The following is a 20,492-nucleotide window of genomic DNA, read 5'->3' as shown; positions in this document are numbered from 1 at the left end:
CAAATTTTTATCATACTTAGAGCATGTAACAGTTTGAGTATGTGCATTGTTTTGCTGAAGTTGGTGGAGTAATTCTTTTGATATAGCCAAATGTATACAATTATTAATTATGCAAATGATTATAAATTTTGCAGACCAAATGTACCAAAATATAGTCAGATCAAGACCTTTCCATGATGATGCTATGTACCAAAGTGCATGACATTCTGACTGATGCTTTTTAAGTTATGACTTGAGCAAAATCCATCTACAAAGAGGTGGAGACAGAAAGACAGACAGACAGGCAGATGGACAGATGAACAGACATTATGACAACGCAGACACCATTCTAGCCTTCTGTCCGATGGTGTCAAGCTGCTGTAAACATACTGTAATCACTGGTTACATGTAAAACTCTGTATACAACGTTCACCATTGAACATTTCACTTATCCAATGTTTAAGAAAGATGCAGTTTAGAATAGATTCATTGACACCTGCTGTACAGTAGTGGTCCTCATATCCTGAATCTCTATTCCGTAAACAAAGTTAATACAGCCCATAAAATCTCTATTATATATTACCTTGTCAACAGCATTTTTATCAGTGATCGTATACCATATCTCAGAAACAACATTGGAATGACCATTGAGAGCTGCCAGGTGCAAAGCATTCCGCTTATCCTGTAATAAGATCCAAAATGTATTTAAAGAATTCAAGTACTGTTTTATCACAAACTTTATAATCTTATCATTAAGTAGATAACATTGATATATATCATAGAAAATCCAACCAGAATTCTTTGACACAGTTTTTTCCATTTGTATTGAACTAGTGCAAATATACAGTAATCATGTATAAAAAATAGATTCACCATTGAAAAATTTAGGGTGACTGGCTTTGTATAGGTGGTTCGCACCTGTTTCAGTCATCCTATCCTATGTCGGTACACGTATCGTGTCCGCTGTGGATGAATATTATAAATAAATAAAATAAATAAATAACAAACACCATGTATAAGATAAACATGAGTCACTGTATTGTCACTATATCTGAGTTTTGCATTAAGTGGTCTATTGTTAGATCTTCAAAACATGATAGCAGACAGCTGAGTATAAAGCTAACCCAATGTCAGAGTAGACTTTATCACATTGAAAATTTCAAATAGCTGTAAAATTTATCCATAAATACAATGTCAAATACAATGGAACACAATTCAACTATTTCATGCATACAAATGACATAGCTTAGAATAGATTCATTGACACCTGTTGTACAGTAGTGGTCTTCATATCTTGAATCTCTATTCCATAAACAAAGTCAATACAGCCCATAAAAACTCTATGATATATTTACCTTGTCAACAGCATTGATATCGCTGACCTCATCCTTTAACTCGGAAACAATATTGGAATGACCATTGAGAGCTGCCAGGTGCAAAGCATTCCGCTTATCCTGTAATAAGATGCAAAATGTGTTTAAAGAATTCAAGTACTTTTTAATCATAAACTTTAAAATCTTATCATTAAGTTGATGACATAAATATCATAGAAAATCCAAATTAACATATTTCAACCAGAAGTCTTTCATACATTTTGCCATTAGTATATAACTAAGTGCAAATATACAGTAATCATGTATAAAAAAATAGATTCACCATTGAAAAATAAAAAACATCATGTATAAGATAAACATGAGTCACTGAATTGGTCACTACTATCTGAGTTTTGCATTAAGTGGTCTATTTGTTAGATCTTCAAAACATGATAGCAGACAGCTGAGTATAAAGCTAACCTAATGTTAGGGTAGACGTTATCACATTGAAAATTCAAAATAGCTGTAAAATTTATACATTTATCACATGAACTGGCCCAAACCACCTGTGTGATGTAGAACAGAACAGATAAGAAATCCGAATTACCCCTGTTGTACGTCATCAACCGCAACTTTTTTCGTGCATGGTACCGTTCATACATGCAGGCGTTGCGACACAGACAGATTTATCGTGATCGATACCATGCTAGCTTTCACAACATTTTTAGAAAAGGTGAGCTGATAAATCCAGACATGGAAACATAGAAAGCATATTTGTCCAACGAAATTTCGAGTCACTAAAATTATAGCTTTTCCCGAGAATCGAACGGAGATACTGTAGATCGTTTTATTTTAATGGCTCAGTAAGGTCACGGCTCGAGTCGAGTCGTGTGGGCTCAATGTGGACGTCGTACCTGGCAATTCCAGTTGGCGATAAAACTGAAACCTACACCTCAACGTAAGTTCAACTGAATAAACGTGTACAGTATAATCTTCAGGAAAGCGACATAGGAGGCACAAGCATAAAGTCATTTGACTAACAACGATAAATTTCCTTCATTGCACAAAAAATTCCGTAAATTCTCGCTCGGAATCAAACTTGCAGCGCGGCGTAAGGCTGTAGCGAAGACATAAGCTGTCGAGCTGTGTGCAGCGCTGTGGAATCCGATGTACTTCGAAAGTTGACTCAGACAAAATTCAAAACAGAGTTTCCGTCAAGTAACAAAATTAGGATGTATCCACTGCAAACATCAAAGTCCGTAAGACGAAAACATCGACGACCGAGATCGGGACTGACGAGTTGACACCAGCAGAGACCGGTGACGGCAGCGTTGTGGGCACAAACATGCAATGAGGTACATCCTGTGTGTCATCAAACGGAATCTTTTGCGCTCTGCAAGGTTGTAAACTTGTGTGATATTTTGAAAAGCCACGGCATCTCTGAGAATAAATATTACTTTTTTAACGTGTCGTTGCATTTACTTCATAAATCTATTTGTAAATATTCTAAGTAACTCTGAATACTATGGCTATCTGTCGCTAGCACGGTGAAAGCTATGTCCGCCGATGGCCGACTAGCCTTGGCATCAGTACAGTGCAAGACAATGATTGACACGTTCACGTGACCGAATCCGTACATCTGGTTGGTGGAGATACCATGCGATGTATCATTTTTCAGCTTGATGGGATTTATGAATGAAAGTATCTCCTGGGTGACGGGCCGCTTTACTCTTTAAATGAAAGTAATCCGCGCAAGTAAAACACAAATCGCGACGAAATTCATGCAATTTGTTATGATAATTTTGATCCATCTATGTCAAAAGAAAAATAAGAAGACTGTTCATGTGATAAATATATAATCCCATGGTATTTTTCTCTGTTTGATGTCATCGTATACTCATGAATGTTTTTCGCGGAGCCGAACAACTACTCGCCTTTGGCTCAAAGTTGTACGGTTTTCCGCGAAAAACACTCATATACGATGACATGAAACAGAGAAAAATATAATGGGATTATATATAAACATAGGGCCAAAGTCCCTGAAGCTACTATAGACATGGATACAAAATTAAGTATTTCCTGACTGTATGAAATTATCTCACTTAGGTCATCCCAGGGACTTGTAAACCAAATATTAAAGCTGTCTGACCAGCGGTTTTGAAAGAACAAGCAACTCAACAGTTGACAGAGCTCTGCTGTGTTATGTAGAGAATAACCTTTTGTGACACATGTATTGATGAAGAAGGTGGATATCTTTGATTAACATTGTAAGTGAGTTCTGTTGAATAAGTTGAGACTGTACATACTCAGAGAAAGCACACTGAAGAGACAAATGTTTGAAACTTAAGAAGTTCAAGGTCATCAAAAGCATTATAAGGAATCATGTAACTTTCATTGCACTGTTTACACAGATTGCATAATTGCTATAAATAGCACATGAGGAATCTTACAGCCCTGCTTTACCATAAAAACCCTATCACTTTGAGCACTCTTTTAATTGACCACTCTATTTTTTTCCTCAAAAAGTAATTTTATTTTATCCTTACCAAGTCAACCATAAATGGAAATTAGAACTTTCTCTATCTCTATCTCTATTGACTATTTTGAGCAATTTCTTTTAGATAACATACAGGGCACAATAAATGACGGTTCAGAATATGTCAAAGTTGGGATTCAGGAAAGTTGCCTTTACATGTTTTAATCCTCCAAGATAGTAAGCATTTCACTATGAACTGTAAAAAAAGTTGAACTTTCAGCTGATAAATCTACACTAAAATTATTTTGGCTTTGATGATTTCCTAATTAATTCAATTATTTAAAATCATATTAATTATTTTTTTCTGGGTGAATTGATAGGGTTTATACAGTACAAGAATTGCATACAATCTAAGTCAAATTTTGACCAAAAATGACAAAAAAATCCTTAAAAATACACATTTGCATATTTCATCACAATTTGAACAAATCTAAGTTGGGTTACCCCTAGGGACCTGTATACCAAATAACAAAGCTGTCTGACCAGCGTTTATGAAGAAGAAGATTTTTTATCAAAAACACCTTTTTGGCATTAATTTGCCTATTTTCAACAATATCAAAAAATAAAAAAAATATTTTCTCAAAATCATATTTTTCATCTACGCAACAAATATCAAATCAGTAAGTACTGCGGTTCTCAAGATATTTGAGTGGACGGACGCCTCACAAACGGACATACATACATACATACATACATACATACATACATAAATACATTCATACAGACTGACGCCGGACGGATACCCATCCCAATAGCTTCTATAGACTATAGTCTATAGTAGCTAAAAATACAATAAGTATGTAAAATACACAGGAACACAATTATTCACCTATTTCATGCATACAAATGACATAGTTTAGAATAGATTCATTGACACCTGTTGTACAGTAGCGGTCTTCATATCTTGAATCTCTATTCCGTAAACAAAGTCAACACATATGCAGTTTAGAATAGATTTATTGCATTCATGGATTTCCATTCTGTAGACAAAGCCAATACAATCCATAGAAAGTCATGTTATATATTTACCTTGTCAACAGCATTTTTGTCACTGATCTGTTGCAATAGCTTAGAAACAACATTTTGATGACCGTTGAGAGCTGCCAGATGCAGAGCATTCCGCTTATTCTGTAATAAAATGAAACACATGTTTAAATTATCATAGAATGTAATTGTACGTCAAACTTATTTTAAATTGGAGAAAATATTATTAATGAAAGAAAAGACATCATCTTTAGATTATTTGAAGAAATACATAAATATCATAAGAAATCAATAGCGGCATATATTTCAACCATAACAGCAGCTGTTGCAAAATATTTTTTCAGTATATCACCAGTACAAGCATACTTCAAATACTGGTAAAGACCTATCCAAAAATATGGACTCACCAACTCATTGAGTATCTCTAAAGAACATTAAATAAACAAGAGTACCAGAATTGTTTGTTGTCTAGTTGTCAAGGGATCTATAAATGACAGCATTGAACTGATAAATTTTTTGATTTAATCTTTACAATAAGTGGCACTGTCAGGGTTAATATCGCATCATACACTTAAATGATGCCTATACTGACAACATACAGACAGACACAAGTGTTGGGGGTCAAGGTCAACAACTTTATTCCGATGTTGACAGGCTATGAGCCGATTTCCGCCACTCTAGGCGTAATAAGATACATATTCAAAGACGAAAAGCAGAAAGAAAGGAAAAGAAAAAAAAAAATTCAATTGCAAGCTAGTAGGATAGGGAGGGAGGGTGGGGGAACGCTCTGAGGGCGAAGCCAATACTGATTAACTATTAAGTGGCCTCGTCCGGAGACCGTCCCACTCACAGCCTCGAACCCGGCCCATTTAAACTACAATAAAACAAGTATTATTGTTCACTTAAATGATGCCTATACTGACAACATACAGACAGACACAAGTGTTGGGGGTCAAGGTCAACAACTTTATTCCGATGTTGACAGGCTATGAGCCGATTTCCGCCAAAAGCCCCCAACACTAGTAGTAGGCGCTAGCCCTCCGGCGCCCTGGAAATAGCGTCATTGTCGCTAAAAGAGTCCATGCATGTTACATATAATTAGTTGTAAAGTTCTTACTACAAAGGTCCTGGAGCAATAAGGAGTGTGTGGAAACAGACATATGGTAGTGCCACTCCTGTAAAGGGTGTGCCTCGCGACTTTGCAGGGTGTCTAAAGCTCTGAAGTAGTGTTTAATTTCGTGCAGGCGCGATAAGGAGTCCGCGTCGTTATCATTAGTTCTGACGTATCTGGCGGTAATCTGAAAGTTGGAGATTGCCGACAGCCAGAAGAGTTCGCGTAGCCACTCCATGGCTGTTGCATTGCGTGACGTGCCAGAGTTTATTATAATATACAGGGTGGTGGTATTGTCCGTGTATACAACTATGTGGCGTTTGTCCTTGAAGCGATGCCATCGCCTACGCGCAAGCAGGACGGTGTAAAGTTCCTTGAGGTTGATATGCGCATCCGCAGTAGTTGGATGGTCCGCTGACCATCGCGTGTAGAACCAGTCGTTCGCGTAAATGCCCGCTCCCGCTGCTGAGCATGCGTCAGTGGTGAAAATCTGCTGGGGCAACGGAGTTTCCTCCATGAAGAATGCCGTACTATTAAAGATTTGCTGAGATTCGCCCACCAGCTGATGTCCGCTCTCGCTTGCCTGTTAAGGCGTATGTGATGAGACTGTCGTGAGACCGAATTTGTCACATCGATGAGTCGCCGCAAAAATGTGCGCCCGCCGCGAATAACTCTTGCCGCCCAGTTGAGTTTGCCGATTAATTGCTGAAGCTCGCGTTTCGTCGCTCGCCGCTTTGGAAGCCAATATTCCAGGAGGTCGCTTACTTCTTGTAGCTTGGTATCGTCTAGGGACAGAGTCCGTGTCTGCGCGTTTATCTCGATCCCTAGGAATGTTAAGCATTGCGTAGGCTCGACCACCTTATCCCAGTTTATGGAAAAGCCGAGTTGCTGAAGTAGTTGTTGCAAGGCGTTAAATGCTTGTTCGCACGCTAGTTTAGAGTCCGCGATGATTAGGAAATCGTCGAGATACACGATTACGACATCATACCCTTTCCTGCGCATCATTCTAGTAATACTTTGCGTGATGCGAGTGAAAATTTCCGGGCTCTTCGCTGCACCGAATGGAAGGCGTTGTGTCGACCATGTATGTCCAAGTTTATGCTGCGTGAATTTGTAACGTAGGCCCGTAGCACGCTGTGAGTCAATACTTATGGGTACAGAGCGATAAGCGGATTTCAGGTCGACTTTGGCCAGATACGATCCTGGCTTGCACATAGCGACTGCGTGATCGATAGTTTCATATTTGAACGAGTTTGTAGATGCATATGAGTTCACGCTTTTGCCGGTAGGTTGGCTGCAATCGTGAATGAGTCTAACCTTGTTTGATTGTTTCTTGGGTATAGCACCGAGGCTGCTTATAATGTGCGGTTTACTGTTCGTGATCTTGTAATTTCCTGCTGATATCCGTGTAAAATTTGTTGTTCAACCGCCTCGCAGTAAGCTGGATCGGTGCATGATGCATAGTTCGATCGTTCCACTTTTTGAAGGGGGGTGCCAGGGTCGATGATGTCGAAACCGTATTTTATGCCGTTTAGAATGAAGTCGCGATCCATGTCGTATTTGAGTTCGTTTTCCCATTTTTCCAGGCAATCAGTCAGAGGGCTAGCTACCTTATGCTAGGCTTGACCACCCAGTTCTTGGCTGAGCAGCAAGTTGTGGCGGTGTTGTGGGTGGTCTTTGCGGCAGCCGTCCTCTATGCACACGTGCGCGAAACGGCAGGAAGTGCGGTTGCAGCCGGCTGGTTTTTGGAAATCAAAGCAGATTTCGGTTTCTCGTGTGACAAAGTTGCGGCGCGCAGTGTCCTTCGTAGTGTTTTTCTTGGGCGTATTTCCGTTTGCCTGTCGTTTATCGAGGTGATACAGTGATAAATGGAGGTCCAAGGAGCAAAATGTGATTCAGTCTGTGGCCTTTTTCTTGCGATACTCGTGATCATAAGATAAAACTGATGATGTCGTAAAAAATTGTGCATAATCCCGATGTTAATTGTGTGATCGAGGTACGCCAATGTGTCCTTCGTGGACATGCCGCGGTTAATCAATGTCTTTAAGATTCGGGCGTTGGTCGATATCCACTGAGGAAGGGAAACTTGGTCAGGTTTCGGTCTACGCTTGGCGGTCCGCATAACTAGCTTCATGTCCCCTTCGCTGCTAGTTCCGTCTCGTCGGAAGAGTCCAGTGAAGCAGTCTTTGTGGTTATATGGTCCGGAATCAGTAATGGTTTACGCTCATCCTTCGTTAGATTTTGGGATGTGGTGCGCTGGTCCGATACAATGTCTTTTAGCGCGTCGTTGCTGAAAGCCTCGAGGAGTTTGTTCAACTCTTCATCTTTGGCGAGGGACTTTGTAGTCGCCCTGATGTTTCTGTCCCGTGTGTAGGTTGGTCTTGAGGTGCCTGTTGTTTTGCCGGTTTTGCGTCTAAGTTGTTCCATGCCCAGCGGAGCAGTCCGCGTTGGCCTATAGGCAGTTTAAGTCCGATGATGTCTGATTGTTGAGCCGCTTCAGGACATCGGTTGATGGGATGCCTTGTGTAGTTAGCACGTCATGTGTATCCTCCGTTAGGCCTGCTGCCTCACACCATTCGCGGAAACTTTGTGCTTTGTCTGACATTGTTGCTATTCGTTGGCGGGAACAATAGCTTTGTGGACAAACGTTATCCACATGTGAACGCTCTGAGGGCGAAGCCAATACTGATTAACTATTAAGTGGCCTCGTCCGGAGACCGTCCCACTCACAGCCTCGAACCCGGCCCATTTAAACTACAATAAAACAAGTATTATTGTTCACAAAAACACAGAATATCCCTTCACATATTCATAAGCTGTCTCAATTGTCTACACACGTAAAACATCAGTGTTGTACAAATTTGTCGCTAATTCCAAAAGAAATCAATGCTGTGTGAATATTTGATAAAGAAATAGCCTGTCTTACCTTGTCAACACTGTTTACTTCAATTCCATTCTGCCTAAGGTAGTCTAAAACTTCCAAGTGACCATTGCTTGCAGCGAGGTGAAGGGCATTGCGCTGATCCTGGTAAATGAAAAACAAACAATCAACAATAATGATGATGGATAGAACTGATTCATAATGTTGTCATTACTCTATTCATAAAGATTTTTGGTCGAAAGAAATATGACATCAAAATCTGGACTAATCATATCCATTCAATGTTAAACATTACAAGGTCTGTGAAACATCTTGTGTTTATAACATCAATTTTGATCATCTTAAACAATTAATAGTAGTGGAAGTACCAGGTTTTTGCAATTGGTAAGTGTACTCTGATATCATTCTATATCAGTCAGGATTGGTCCAAATTGATAAATATGCAATTTAATGAATTACTTACGGTAGCTTTCCACCTTTGCGACGACCTATTTTCAAACGTGAATTTTGCCATCAAGATGTGTACTTTTACCCAAGTATTATTTATCACCTGTAAGCTATTCTATGAATTTTTTTGTTTTATCAAGAAAATTAGTGTGCGATGATTTTTTTTGAAGATCTTAGTGAAAGTGTAAAGAACATGGGTGATCTCACGTAAAAAAGTTTAAGTCTGAGCGGAGAGGGGCTATTGTTTAGGTGTTAATGGGCAATTGGTCTTCAGAATACTGGCTACAAAACCGTGTCTCAGATTTCTGGAAAAGGCCTTTGTTTTTTCACATCGCTGAGTCAAAGTTTATCCAACGATTAGTCTTACAATGCCGCCTAATTAAGCAGCAATAGCTTGACTTTAAAAATCTTCATAAAGAAACTGAGACAATGTTTTGGAGACAACCTACTTGACAAACGTCTGTGAAAATCTGGTGAACTTCCGTTCACGTGTTCTCGAGTTAAACTATTTTGAACGTGCTGCAATGTGACAAAATGCCGAACTGAGAAAAAGGCGATTTAGTAAATTGGTTTGGTTTTTCCTTTTGAATGGCAATAAACAATGTACTCAACCGATAAACACTAAAACCAGATAGTGAAATCAAAGTGTTCAACTTCAACAGTATATTCACTCATTGAAATCAGTGTCAACGGTCGAAATGAGGCTAAAAAGGGTGAATTTTGGGAGCGTTGTACTCTTTTTAGAGCGCAATCTACACAGTAGCTGCTGAGTAAATAAACTTGGGGAGTGCCAGGGAAGGGATTATGCATAATCTGTTGACTGATTAGTTGTAAGGTTTAAATAGAGTATTAACTGTTCGACCTAACTGTCGGAACTGCTACGGCATCTCGATGCCGTCTACACGAGCGCTTGGACTAATTACCTCCATGACAAGCGTACACTACAGTGTAAGTTTATGGCAGCATTCGATTCGACCTCAGAAACAACTCACGGCTGCGGAATGAAAGCGAGCCCGATGAGTGATATAGGGAAAACAATATTGGCTGACAACAAAAATATCTGCGTTTGTATGTGAATGTACATTTGCGGTGTCTGTGATCATGGAGATAAAAAAGAACAGCTCCATGCTGTGATTCATTACAGTTAGAGTAACCAAGGATTCAGTGAACAGCCATTTTTTAGATCTTCACGCGCCTGAAAACCGATATACACTAATCAAACTACGAGCATTTCTGAGACAATAGTTCGTCCTCACTCTGTACAGCATTTTGTGGGTGAAGACCGTTTCTGGAGTCATTTATGCTTAAATGAACCAATCGCCTGTCGGCGGCATAAAAGTCAAAGGAAAGAAGTTGAGAAAACAAAGTACGTCATTTCATCGAGTGCAAGTTGCATGCGATAGACCGCTCGTCAAGCGTCATACGTCACAGCATGGAGGTAGTAGTCTTCCTACCTCCATGGTCACAGATAGATAACTCTCTGCTGTTGTTCGTATCCAACATGAGTACCATCGATTCCAGGCGAATATGATATCAGACCCGTCTTCATTACATGTAAATCTCAGGATTAGGATGGTGTTTTACACTGTATTCAAGTAGTTAGCCCGTAAGCGTCTCATTCAATGGTTTTCCAATGATGACATGTTGATGAAAACTCAGGGCGATTACGTTATTACGTTGTGACGCTCAAATTATATTGAAATTTGTCTTCGGTCTTGCAGCATTTTGGCTACTGCCATGATAACTGATAACAATGCTGTCGTGTCCATTCCCATAAAATCATTTGATTCACATTCGTCCGGTGTACGATGAACATTTTTTAGTCGACGTATGTTTTTACTTTGTCAAGGTCGGTTTCTCATTTAGTGGTAGGGTGGTTGCATTGTACGATTATTGGGTAATAGCGCGGTCCGGAAACAAAATGGGACAAGGAAAAACGGGACCGCGGGATTGAAACGACTTCGATCAGTTCACTGCCGTTGTGCCAAAACGTCTGCAAACCAAAGCAGCTATTGTTTTGTGGCGTGTGATTTCTGCATCGCTACGTATTTTGCCTTGGGAAAATTTGCTGTCGCTCTCTTGAAGCCCATGCAATTTGTTTCCACCTTGTATTTTCTAATCACAAGTAGTTCCAGTGCTTCTGATATTTCATTTTTATTCATAAATTGTTCAACTCACTTAGTATTCTCATCGAACGGACAATGTCGGGTTTGTAGACCTTTTGGCGCAAAGTCGTTTCGGCCGCACAATTTCCGAGCCCAAGACGTTTAGGCAACGCGACCAAAGACGTTTCGGCACTACCTGGTTGGGGGAACTCGTGCCAAATGTTACAAATCAAAACACTGAGAAGTATAGTGTCAGCATTCACATGCTTTAAAGTTTGTGAGAACATGGTGAAAAACCGTGAGAGTTTCATATCATTTTCAATAGCAATAGCCGCCGACACTGTCAAAGTTTGAAAAGCGGCGCCTAAACGGCACTGTAAAAGTCACACTGGTCAGAACGCAAAGGTCACGCTTATGAATATGACTGGTCTGACAGTTACTAATAAGTTTGAAGGGAAAAAATAAATCGTAACGGGGGTGTCGAAATGTCTTCGGGCCAAAAGAAGCCGGAACTTCGGCCGAAAGAGGCCGAATGTTGCTTGAATGTTGAAGATGTGAAGGGTGTCTGTTGTGGTTTTCAAGTGTTCCTGCTGTCACTAAGGCCGCCAGTGGAACGTACCATTTATGTATACGGGACAGCCTCTTCAAAGATGTTTAACATTACGAAACTTATCCACCACTCCTGGTGCTTTTACAAAAGCACAAAAATGTCCCAGATAAAACATTTAGTGTGTGGGCCATTTGTGTAATCTGAAATTGTACCGTCAACAATGTCATAAATCTGACCTTGTCCGATTGTGTCGATAAATTGTGATCTTTTGGGAGCGGCCACCCCTATGAGAAAAATGGTAAGACCCACCTTTCGACGCCTAATTGCCAGGTACACACTATGGTCTTGACCCACACAGTGAACGGTAGGTGTTAATGGGATTTTCACAGTGGTTTTGTCAAAGTGCATGTGAATACTGTGACGCTGCTTGCTTAGCGTAATCCCTTGTCAATCAAGACTGAACGGTAGTCTCAAATGCCAAAATGTACACCTGTGCCTCTCGTACATTTTTATTCCAAAATTTCACCCAAAAACAGGAACTTCACAACCAAGATATTCTACACACAAGGAAGATCAATATTATAGGAATACTTTTAAGGGATAAAAGAAAAATCGTGTTTTTGACTCAAAATACCAAAACAAAGGCGGAAAGCTACCTTAATGAAGCCATACTTTATTATGCTGTCACTCATCATTTTAGTGACAGAGGTATCACATATGTCATAGAACTTCCTGAAAGGTACTACTAGTCTAATTCTGAAAATCCCTGTCTAGCTAGTTTAGAAGGTCATACGGTACAATGTCTCATTGGGAAATGCTCATATGAATTACAAGCCCTACAATATCTCAGTAGCTGAAAGATATGCACATCATTTAATGTCAACATAGCGATGTCAGAGACACTATTCTTGATAGTAATTGCCAGACTTTATGCACAAGTAAACGCAATGATCAAAATCAGTCTGATGCAAGCTACTAAAAACATAGTTATGACTATGTAACCCTTTCATTTCACATACATGTATGCTGACTGGCTATATAAAGGGTTTCAAAATGTTAAGGTGGTTGGAAAGGCTAGAGCGTCAGTTATAAATTTCAACAAAACTATTAAAATATAAAAGTAGTCAACATTCTCTGTGGAATAAAAAAAACTAGACATTTGGGCACAAAGGGCTTGCAGAGTTATAGCCTGTTAAAACTTCTGAAAAACTGACCAAATAAGAAGAAGTTGGGGAGTCCTTAGTGTATTAACTATGGTAGAGGTCCCCTAGCTTTTAATAAAATGTTTGAAAAGGGAAAGTCATTATTTGCTGTTTTTCAGGAAAGTTTGACAAGGCGGTGCTGGCATTCAGAGTGAGTGACTGCTATTGTAAATGCATTTTTAGATTCTTTGAGTGTCAAAGAGGTGTCAAAAGTGAGATTAACCAAAAAAACTGCTCTACGACTTCAAAAGAGGGGTGCAAATATGGCTTGTTTTCAACATTTTTGACAGAATAACAGTTTTCCTACATAATTGTATACCAATTTAATCCAACTTTGAAATGAGATATGGACATGGAATTTTTACAGCGTATTAACAAGGTTACAGATAAGATTTGTACGGCACAATTTTCCTGTATTTGAAGTACTTTTTGAAAAATCACATTTTGAAATTTGAAAGAATTTTTAATAATTTTTTGATATATAAACCCATGTAAAATCATAAAAACAAATTTTATTTACAAATCCTGCCGTACAAATCTTACAATAAATAGTGTCAACATATTTATAACTAATTTGGTAATATTTATACTATCCAATTATTATAAAATTCAATCTGTAAAAAAATATGAAAAATTAAATTTTAATATTTACTGGTGTCATATTTCAAAATCATGGCTGCAAATATACAATTTTTATATCTTTGGAGAAAATATTAACTAAGGGAGTTATCCTGAAAATTTGAACTAAATATCTTGATTCTAACACTTGAAACTTGACATTAACTCTGAGAAAAGAATTGGTGCAAAAATAGCCTTTCCAACCACCTTAACTTGCTTCGCTTACTGAATATTGTTGGTAAGAAGATAAAATCATGACAAGATCATTGGGTTTCATTATTTAATTTTCTTCAGTGACTGCGACCTTGTTACCACAATTGGATGATTAATGTAGCAAACAATGAAGGTAATTTTCAAGGTACATAATTCTGAAAAATAAGATAAATATTCAGAGAATTGTTTATATATTCATTTATTTATTCTTTCATAAATTCCTTTATCTATTTATTTATTTATAAATTTATTTATTTTCTTACCTAATTCGTATTTTGTGCAAGGCAGAATTTGGGAAAAATTGGTTCATTTATACGGTAATTTGTAAATGAATAACAATGTCTAAGTTCTGAGGAAAAATATTGGATAGGTTTGGTTACAGAAAACTGATATAGGGTTTCATTGGCTATGGAAGTATAGCACGATCACCTATAATTACAAACTTTGCATCGTGACTTTGATGACATTTTACAAAAATGTACTTTCAAGATCGCATTGAGGTGTATCCCGCTGTTGCAGTCTATGTGCCTGGGAGAATAGATAGGAACTAGTTTGGTAAACAAGGTGACAGCAGCAAACGAGAAACTTTATTTGTTGTCCTTACTTTCTGTTAATTCAACTCTTACCGGTATGTTACATTATCATATATTCATGTGATTACTGCTCTCTGTGAGATGTAAAGGATTTCTTTTAAATTAAACTATACAGTCACTGTGAAAATGAACATGGATGCTATTGAAAGATCATGACAGACACTCAGAAGAATGTAAACTTTATAGGTCAAATATCTCTCTCCTAGATTGCATTTTATGGTTTGGTGAGACAGATACCAAGTTAGAGATATTTGTTTGAAATTAATTGCTAATTGATGGAACCTTTAAAGCGTTTTCTTAAACCGGTCTTTCACGACTACACAAAGGGTGCAAACACTATGATCACATGCCCTAATGCCAGGGCCAAGCATAATGAGGTGGCAAATTCTCATACCCGCCAAAGGTTTTCCATATTTTTATTTATCGATATTTTTCCTATTTTCCCAACTAGCCATCTGCCTTAGGGGAGATTTTGTACAAACTGCATCCAATGTTCCAGTCATCAACAGTTCTATCGCAGAGTGTTTAATCAAACTAGGCAATCCCCATATCAATTTCCTTACAGAATAAACAATGACACTTTGACAAAGATAAGAATGCAAAAGTAGGGTGTGCTGCTGATGAGGTAAAAAGAGGTAGAGTTGAAGAAAAACGGTACTAGAACAATCCTCCCCAACCCCTGTCAGCTCAAAGGGCATTTTGAAGGAGTCTACGTATATACTACAATTCATTACTGTACCATTCTTGGTCTGATTCAAACCTGCACCTAGTGAGTGCAGCATACAAAACCACTTGGTTAAATCTCAACCTCTTGAAAAGGTGGTGCAATAACAGAGAAAAGCAGTTGCAATTGATTGCCACAAAACAAATGGCACTGCTAAAGTTTCCCTAAAAGTTGAAAATTTTATAATGAATTACTACTGATCAAAACCTAGGCATTGTCTGTTTTAAAGATGTAGTACAAATACCATAGTAGTAACTTTCACAAACCAATGCCTGGTGACTACCTTAAGCAGCAATATGACATCAAATCGATTCCAGCAATCATTATCATTCAAGGCAAATAAATTACCAGGTCCAATAAACAGTAAAAACAAACACACAAAGAAACATAAGATCACTGACAAAATCGGTAGTACAATCTTGAACCACTATATAAGTGGTGGTACCAGGTGTCCGGAATGGGTAAGCGTACCCTGCTAGCATGCTACACCCGTCAAGATTGAACTAGTGTGACAAAGTTATTGTACGGTAATTCAGCTATCTGCTAAATTACTGTTCTGAGTCAAAGTCGGGAATACTGTCTTTCATCATCTGAGTGACAGATTTGCCATATTTAGATATAAGATCTCCATATCTACCATAGAACTTCTTAAAAGATCTAACCAACTACTTTGTGAAAATCCTTGTCTCACCAGCTTTAAGACTAATAAGCTGTGTCTCTCTTGAAAATCTCCATATGAATCACAAGCTCTACAGTATCTCAGTAGTTGTGAAATGTACACACCATAAGCTGGACTCGACGGAATATTACTGGTCAAGTAGGGAAAGTTAATGATTTCAAAATTAAAATCATCCCTTTTATCATACAACTTGGTGTGTATTGTATTGTGTCTAATTTCAATAAATAGATCAAGATACGATGCTGAGTTCATGCTCTCCGTTGTTTCTTTCACTGCATGAAAACCCAATAATACTCATTGTATTTGCATGGATTATTGCCTGTATTTTAGCTGAAGAGTGCATATACAGATGAATACAGTCAATAATCCATTGCTTGTATTCAGCAAGCCTGTATTCATGTGAATTCACGTGTATTATTCAATAATACAGTCGACTCATTAATGTGAATTTATCTGTATTATTGCGTTTTCATGCAGTGTTTAATTTCTAATTCATCTGGATATATGTGATGGAGGTAATTAGAAATTCCAGGATTGTTCAAACTGATGAGATCATCAATATATCTATAGGTATTATTAAAGGACTTTGCAACTCTTTTAGATCCTGAACTATGAAGAGTCTGCATGAACTCAGCTTCATATGAATACAAAAATAAATCAGCAAGAAGTGGTGCACAGTTTGTACCCATAGGAATGCCTATAGTTTGCCTGAATGTCATACCGGCAAATGAGACATATATGTTGTCAATTAGGAAGTGTAGCATCTTAATTACTTCCGTATCAGTGTATTTGCATTTGGCATCACTGTTGTTACTAAAATAGCCTGAATTGTGTTTGATGACAATGTAATCATACCTACGACTGCCATTCTTGTAAAAGAAGGCCTGCTTAACCAATGATGACAACCTAGTTTTAAGCTTGTTGTGTGGGATGGTGGTGAAAAGTGTAGAAAAATCAAATGTGCGGATTGAACCATACTTGCTTTTGTTGGTATCTAGAGTATGTAATAATTCTTTAGAATTTTTCAATATCCACATCTGATTAATCCCACTCGTTTCATAAACCTTGTCACAATATCGTACCAGACCAGATTTGATGGTTGACAAAATTGTGGTCAAGAGTTGTGACAAGCGTTTGGTTGTACATCTGCTGCAACCTGCTATAAAACGTTGCTTATATGGATTCTTATGGATTTTGGGAATCCAATATAGTCGAGGTAGAACATTGTCATCATTTGATAGCTTGATGCCAAATGCATTCAAAACCGATGAATGATTATCAAATATTTCCTGTTTGGACAGGCTTGATGGACAGTAGGTGGTATTACTGTCACCTGAATTAATTTTCAGTTCATTCATCAAACACTGAATGTAGAATTGCTTGCAGACAAAAATGATGTTATTAGAAGCTTTGTCTGCAGGCACGACAACATATTTATCATGCAATGCATCTAGGCATTCACGTATGGTGGAGTCATCAAATGAAGATGTTGTCTTGATGACAGTATATGAAGAACGAAGACGTGATATACGTTTCTGAACTTTATCTCTGACAGTACGTAACCAGTCAGAGAGGCACTCAACGTCTTCATCTTCTACAGAGGCCCACTTCTTTGCATAAGTCTCGGCAGCATCCATAATGATTTTAAAATTATAGTTCCAGTTTATGGTTGGTGGCTCACGATATTTAGGGCCATACTGGAACAACTGCCGAAGTTTATTATTCGTGACGATGTTTAGGTCACCAGTTATTACATGACCATACGGCTTGTAACAAAAGGAAGATGACGTGCAATCACAAGTAATGTCATGAATGTTCTCCAGGTCTAGATCCTTTAAAACCTTGTTGTAATTAAATAGTTTCCTACCTATAGTTCTAGAATAGCTGTAGGAAACTATAGGTGGTTCTTGAAATTTAAAATGTGGAGGAACTTTATCAATGACATCCTTGTTGTGTAAAATATTGCGGATATTAATACTGTCAATTCCTTTGTTGACAAACCGTACAGGGAAAAACATCCTCTGCTGACTGTTGATGCTGTCCGTCCGAACAGGTCTAAATAGCCGATGATGGCCTATATCTATAATAATAGATATTAACCGATGTTCGGGTGTTTCCAGATTGTAATTCATGTTATCAACAGTCAACAAAAGCGATCTTAACTTTTGCAAGGAACATCCAAACAGCTCAGTTCTTATTTTGTGAACACCAAAAGGTTGGTTAAGCATGGGTAAGAGATCACTGAACTGGGGATTTCTAGTGTTGTTACCATGTCTATGACCATGGCTTCGTCGTCTTCTCGGACGAGAGTTGAACAAACCCATGACATTGACAGATTTCCCTCTAGGGCTTGATAGATTACCCACACCTAGAACATTGTCATTACAGCCATATGGCATAGCTGTGCCGAGTTCAGTGATCCAATGGTGTTCACGCTGTTTGCGATAGCTCCTGCTTATTTTAAAACTATATTGGAAGAATGGCAGATTTTTTTCAACATTCTAACTTTCATGTTTAAAACTGAATGTAGAGGATTATTAAAGTGGGTATATAGGCAGGTAGGCAAATTGTTATTTATGCCAGACCTATGCCCACACATCCTCTTACTTCAAAATACATCACATAAATCATATGTCGTCTCTTTTATACATTTGGTGTATATTCTCACAACATAATACAATTTGCATGGAAAAACAAAAGCAAGTATTCAGCATTAAAAAGATTAATTACAAAACACTAACTCTGTCAACGACATTTCTGTCAGCCCCTCTGTTTATTAGCAGCTCCACAGTATCCTTCTTTCCATGCAAAGAAGAAAGATGCAATGGTGTACGTTTATCCTTTAAATGAAAAAGACAGAAATGATTTGACTATCATACATAATAAAGTGTTACCATGAAATAATGTAGAGGTATAATTGAATGGTCATCATGGTTTGAAAACAATAATTAATATTGAGTTCCTGAAAGCCTATCCAACCACCCTTATCCTTACATAACTAGTAAATATGATCATGCACACATGCATATAGATATATCACACAAGGACATACATAGATGAACACATGTAGATAGATACATTTGTATATACAAAAAAGTATTTATCAGAATATATCCAGTGTAACCTAACAAACATGTTAAAACTAGCTGTGGAAATTTACTCCAGATCATCGGCCAGCTATTTCAAGCAGGCAAACATTAACAATCACAAATATATATGATTGCCCTAATTGTGGGAAAACACTGAATCTTGGCATACAGATAGGTATGTAAAACATGCATACCTAATTAAATTACATATATAATATAAAAGCAACATACAAACAAAGAAATTGGACTACATTTGGCTTCCTTGCCTTATACATGTATCATGTATCATTTAAGTGAAGTCATTACATTCTCATATTACAACTCATGCAATTTGAAGTAAATTTCGAACATAAAACAATAGCTCTAGATTAGCAGTTGTGTTACCATAGGACATCCTCACCTTGTATTATCATGACGGTAGTACGAGGAGGTGGTATATGCTATTCAACGTTGATCAACATTGAAAACATGGGTGTTGACGTGGTGTTTGGTCAGCTGACCACGTACAGTAAAATTGTACTAACCTTATCTATAGTATTTATATCATCACGGATGAAGAAAAGAACCTTTGAGATATCACCTGTAATGGCTGCAAGATGCAAGGCAGTTCTTTTGTCCTGTAATATTCAAAACAGGTTGAAATTGTCATCTGATGGTGTAGATTGAGAAACAGAAAATTTAATTACTCAATGATTAATTTCTCAATACTTAAGGCTTCTTTTTGCTTTTGTTCACTGTCCAATTGATAAGGGTCTCTGAATGCTACAAGCTAATATGAAAACTGTCATACAAAGCCTGACAATATAAATTGGTAACTGAAGACAAGTTTGTTGAAATTTTATGTTTACCTGATAACTACATCAAATTTCTGTTTGAATATTAAAAATGAAATTTTCAAACATCAGGTACGCTTTGCAAACTTACCTTATCAGAAGTACGGAAGTCATATGTACTAGCTTCAATGAATTCCAATATATCTCTTGATGTCCCATCAAGTATTGCGATGTGAAATATATTACATCCATGCTGTAGCAAACATGAATACATAAGTGACAAACGCATAAAAATTGTCATTTTACAATAAATATGTGTGTTTATTTTATATTTTATCTCTTGTGAACCAAACGTTATGAGTACTATATTATGTACTTTGAACATATGAGTAATATCAACCAATGCACATAAAACGAAAATTATAATGTAGAAAGAAGTAGTTTACAGCAGCTACTAATAAATAATATTTTCTTACATTGTCCTCTTTTCCTTTATCATTAACTTTCTTCAACAGTAGTTTCAATAGGCTTACATTTCCTCCAAGGACAGCAAGATGCAATGCTGTACGTCCATCCTAACAAAGAATTATATCCAGAAATTGCAAAGTTGCGTTCCTTCACCATTGTTTATACTAGGAAAACTGAAAAAGTAACTCTTGGCACACTAGAAGCTGTTGAATCGAGGTGTTAACAAC

General features: G+C 37.7%; 1 protein-coding gene across 1 annotated transcript in view; it reads right to left on the bottom strand.

Moving 5' to 3' along the window:
• LOC139125597 (serine/threonine-protein phosphatase 6 regulatory ankyrin repeat subunit A-like) overlaps positions 1-20,492 on the bottom strand; it is a 123,821-nt gene that overhangs the window by 26,579 nt on the left and 76,750 nt on the right. The window contains exons 11-18 of the mRNA XM_070691695.1: positions 20,274-20,372; positions 19,949-20,050; positions 19,549-19,641; positions 18,677-18,775; positions 8,850-8,948; positions 4,858-4,956; positions 1,335-1,433; positions 563-661 (exon numbers count right to left, since the gene is read on the bottom strand). Of these exons, the coding sequence (XP_070547796.1) occupies positions 563-661; positions 1,335-1,433; positions 4,858-4,956; positions 8,850-8,948; positions 18,677-18,775; positions 19,549-19,641; positions 19,949-20,050; positions 20,274-20,372 (789 nt within the window). The remainder of the gene's footprint in view (positions 1-562; positions 662-1,334; positions 1,434-4,857; positions 4,957-8,849; positions 8,949-18,676; positions 18,776-19,548; positions 19,642-19,948; positions 20,051-20,273; positions 20,373-20,492) is intronic.

This window comes from Ptychodera flava (assembly GCF_041260155.1).
Source record: "Ptychodera flava strain L36383 chromosome 3 unlocalized genomic scaffold, AS_Pfla_20210202 Scaffold_25__1_contigs__length_14229661_pilon, whole genome shotgun sequence".
NCBI classification, from domain to species: Eukaryota; Metazoa; Hemichordata; class Enteropneusta; family Ptychoderidae; genus Ptychodera; species Ptychodera flava.
This window is presented reverse-complemented; position numbering and strand designations above follow the sequence as displayed.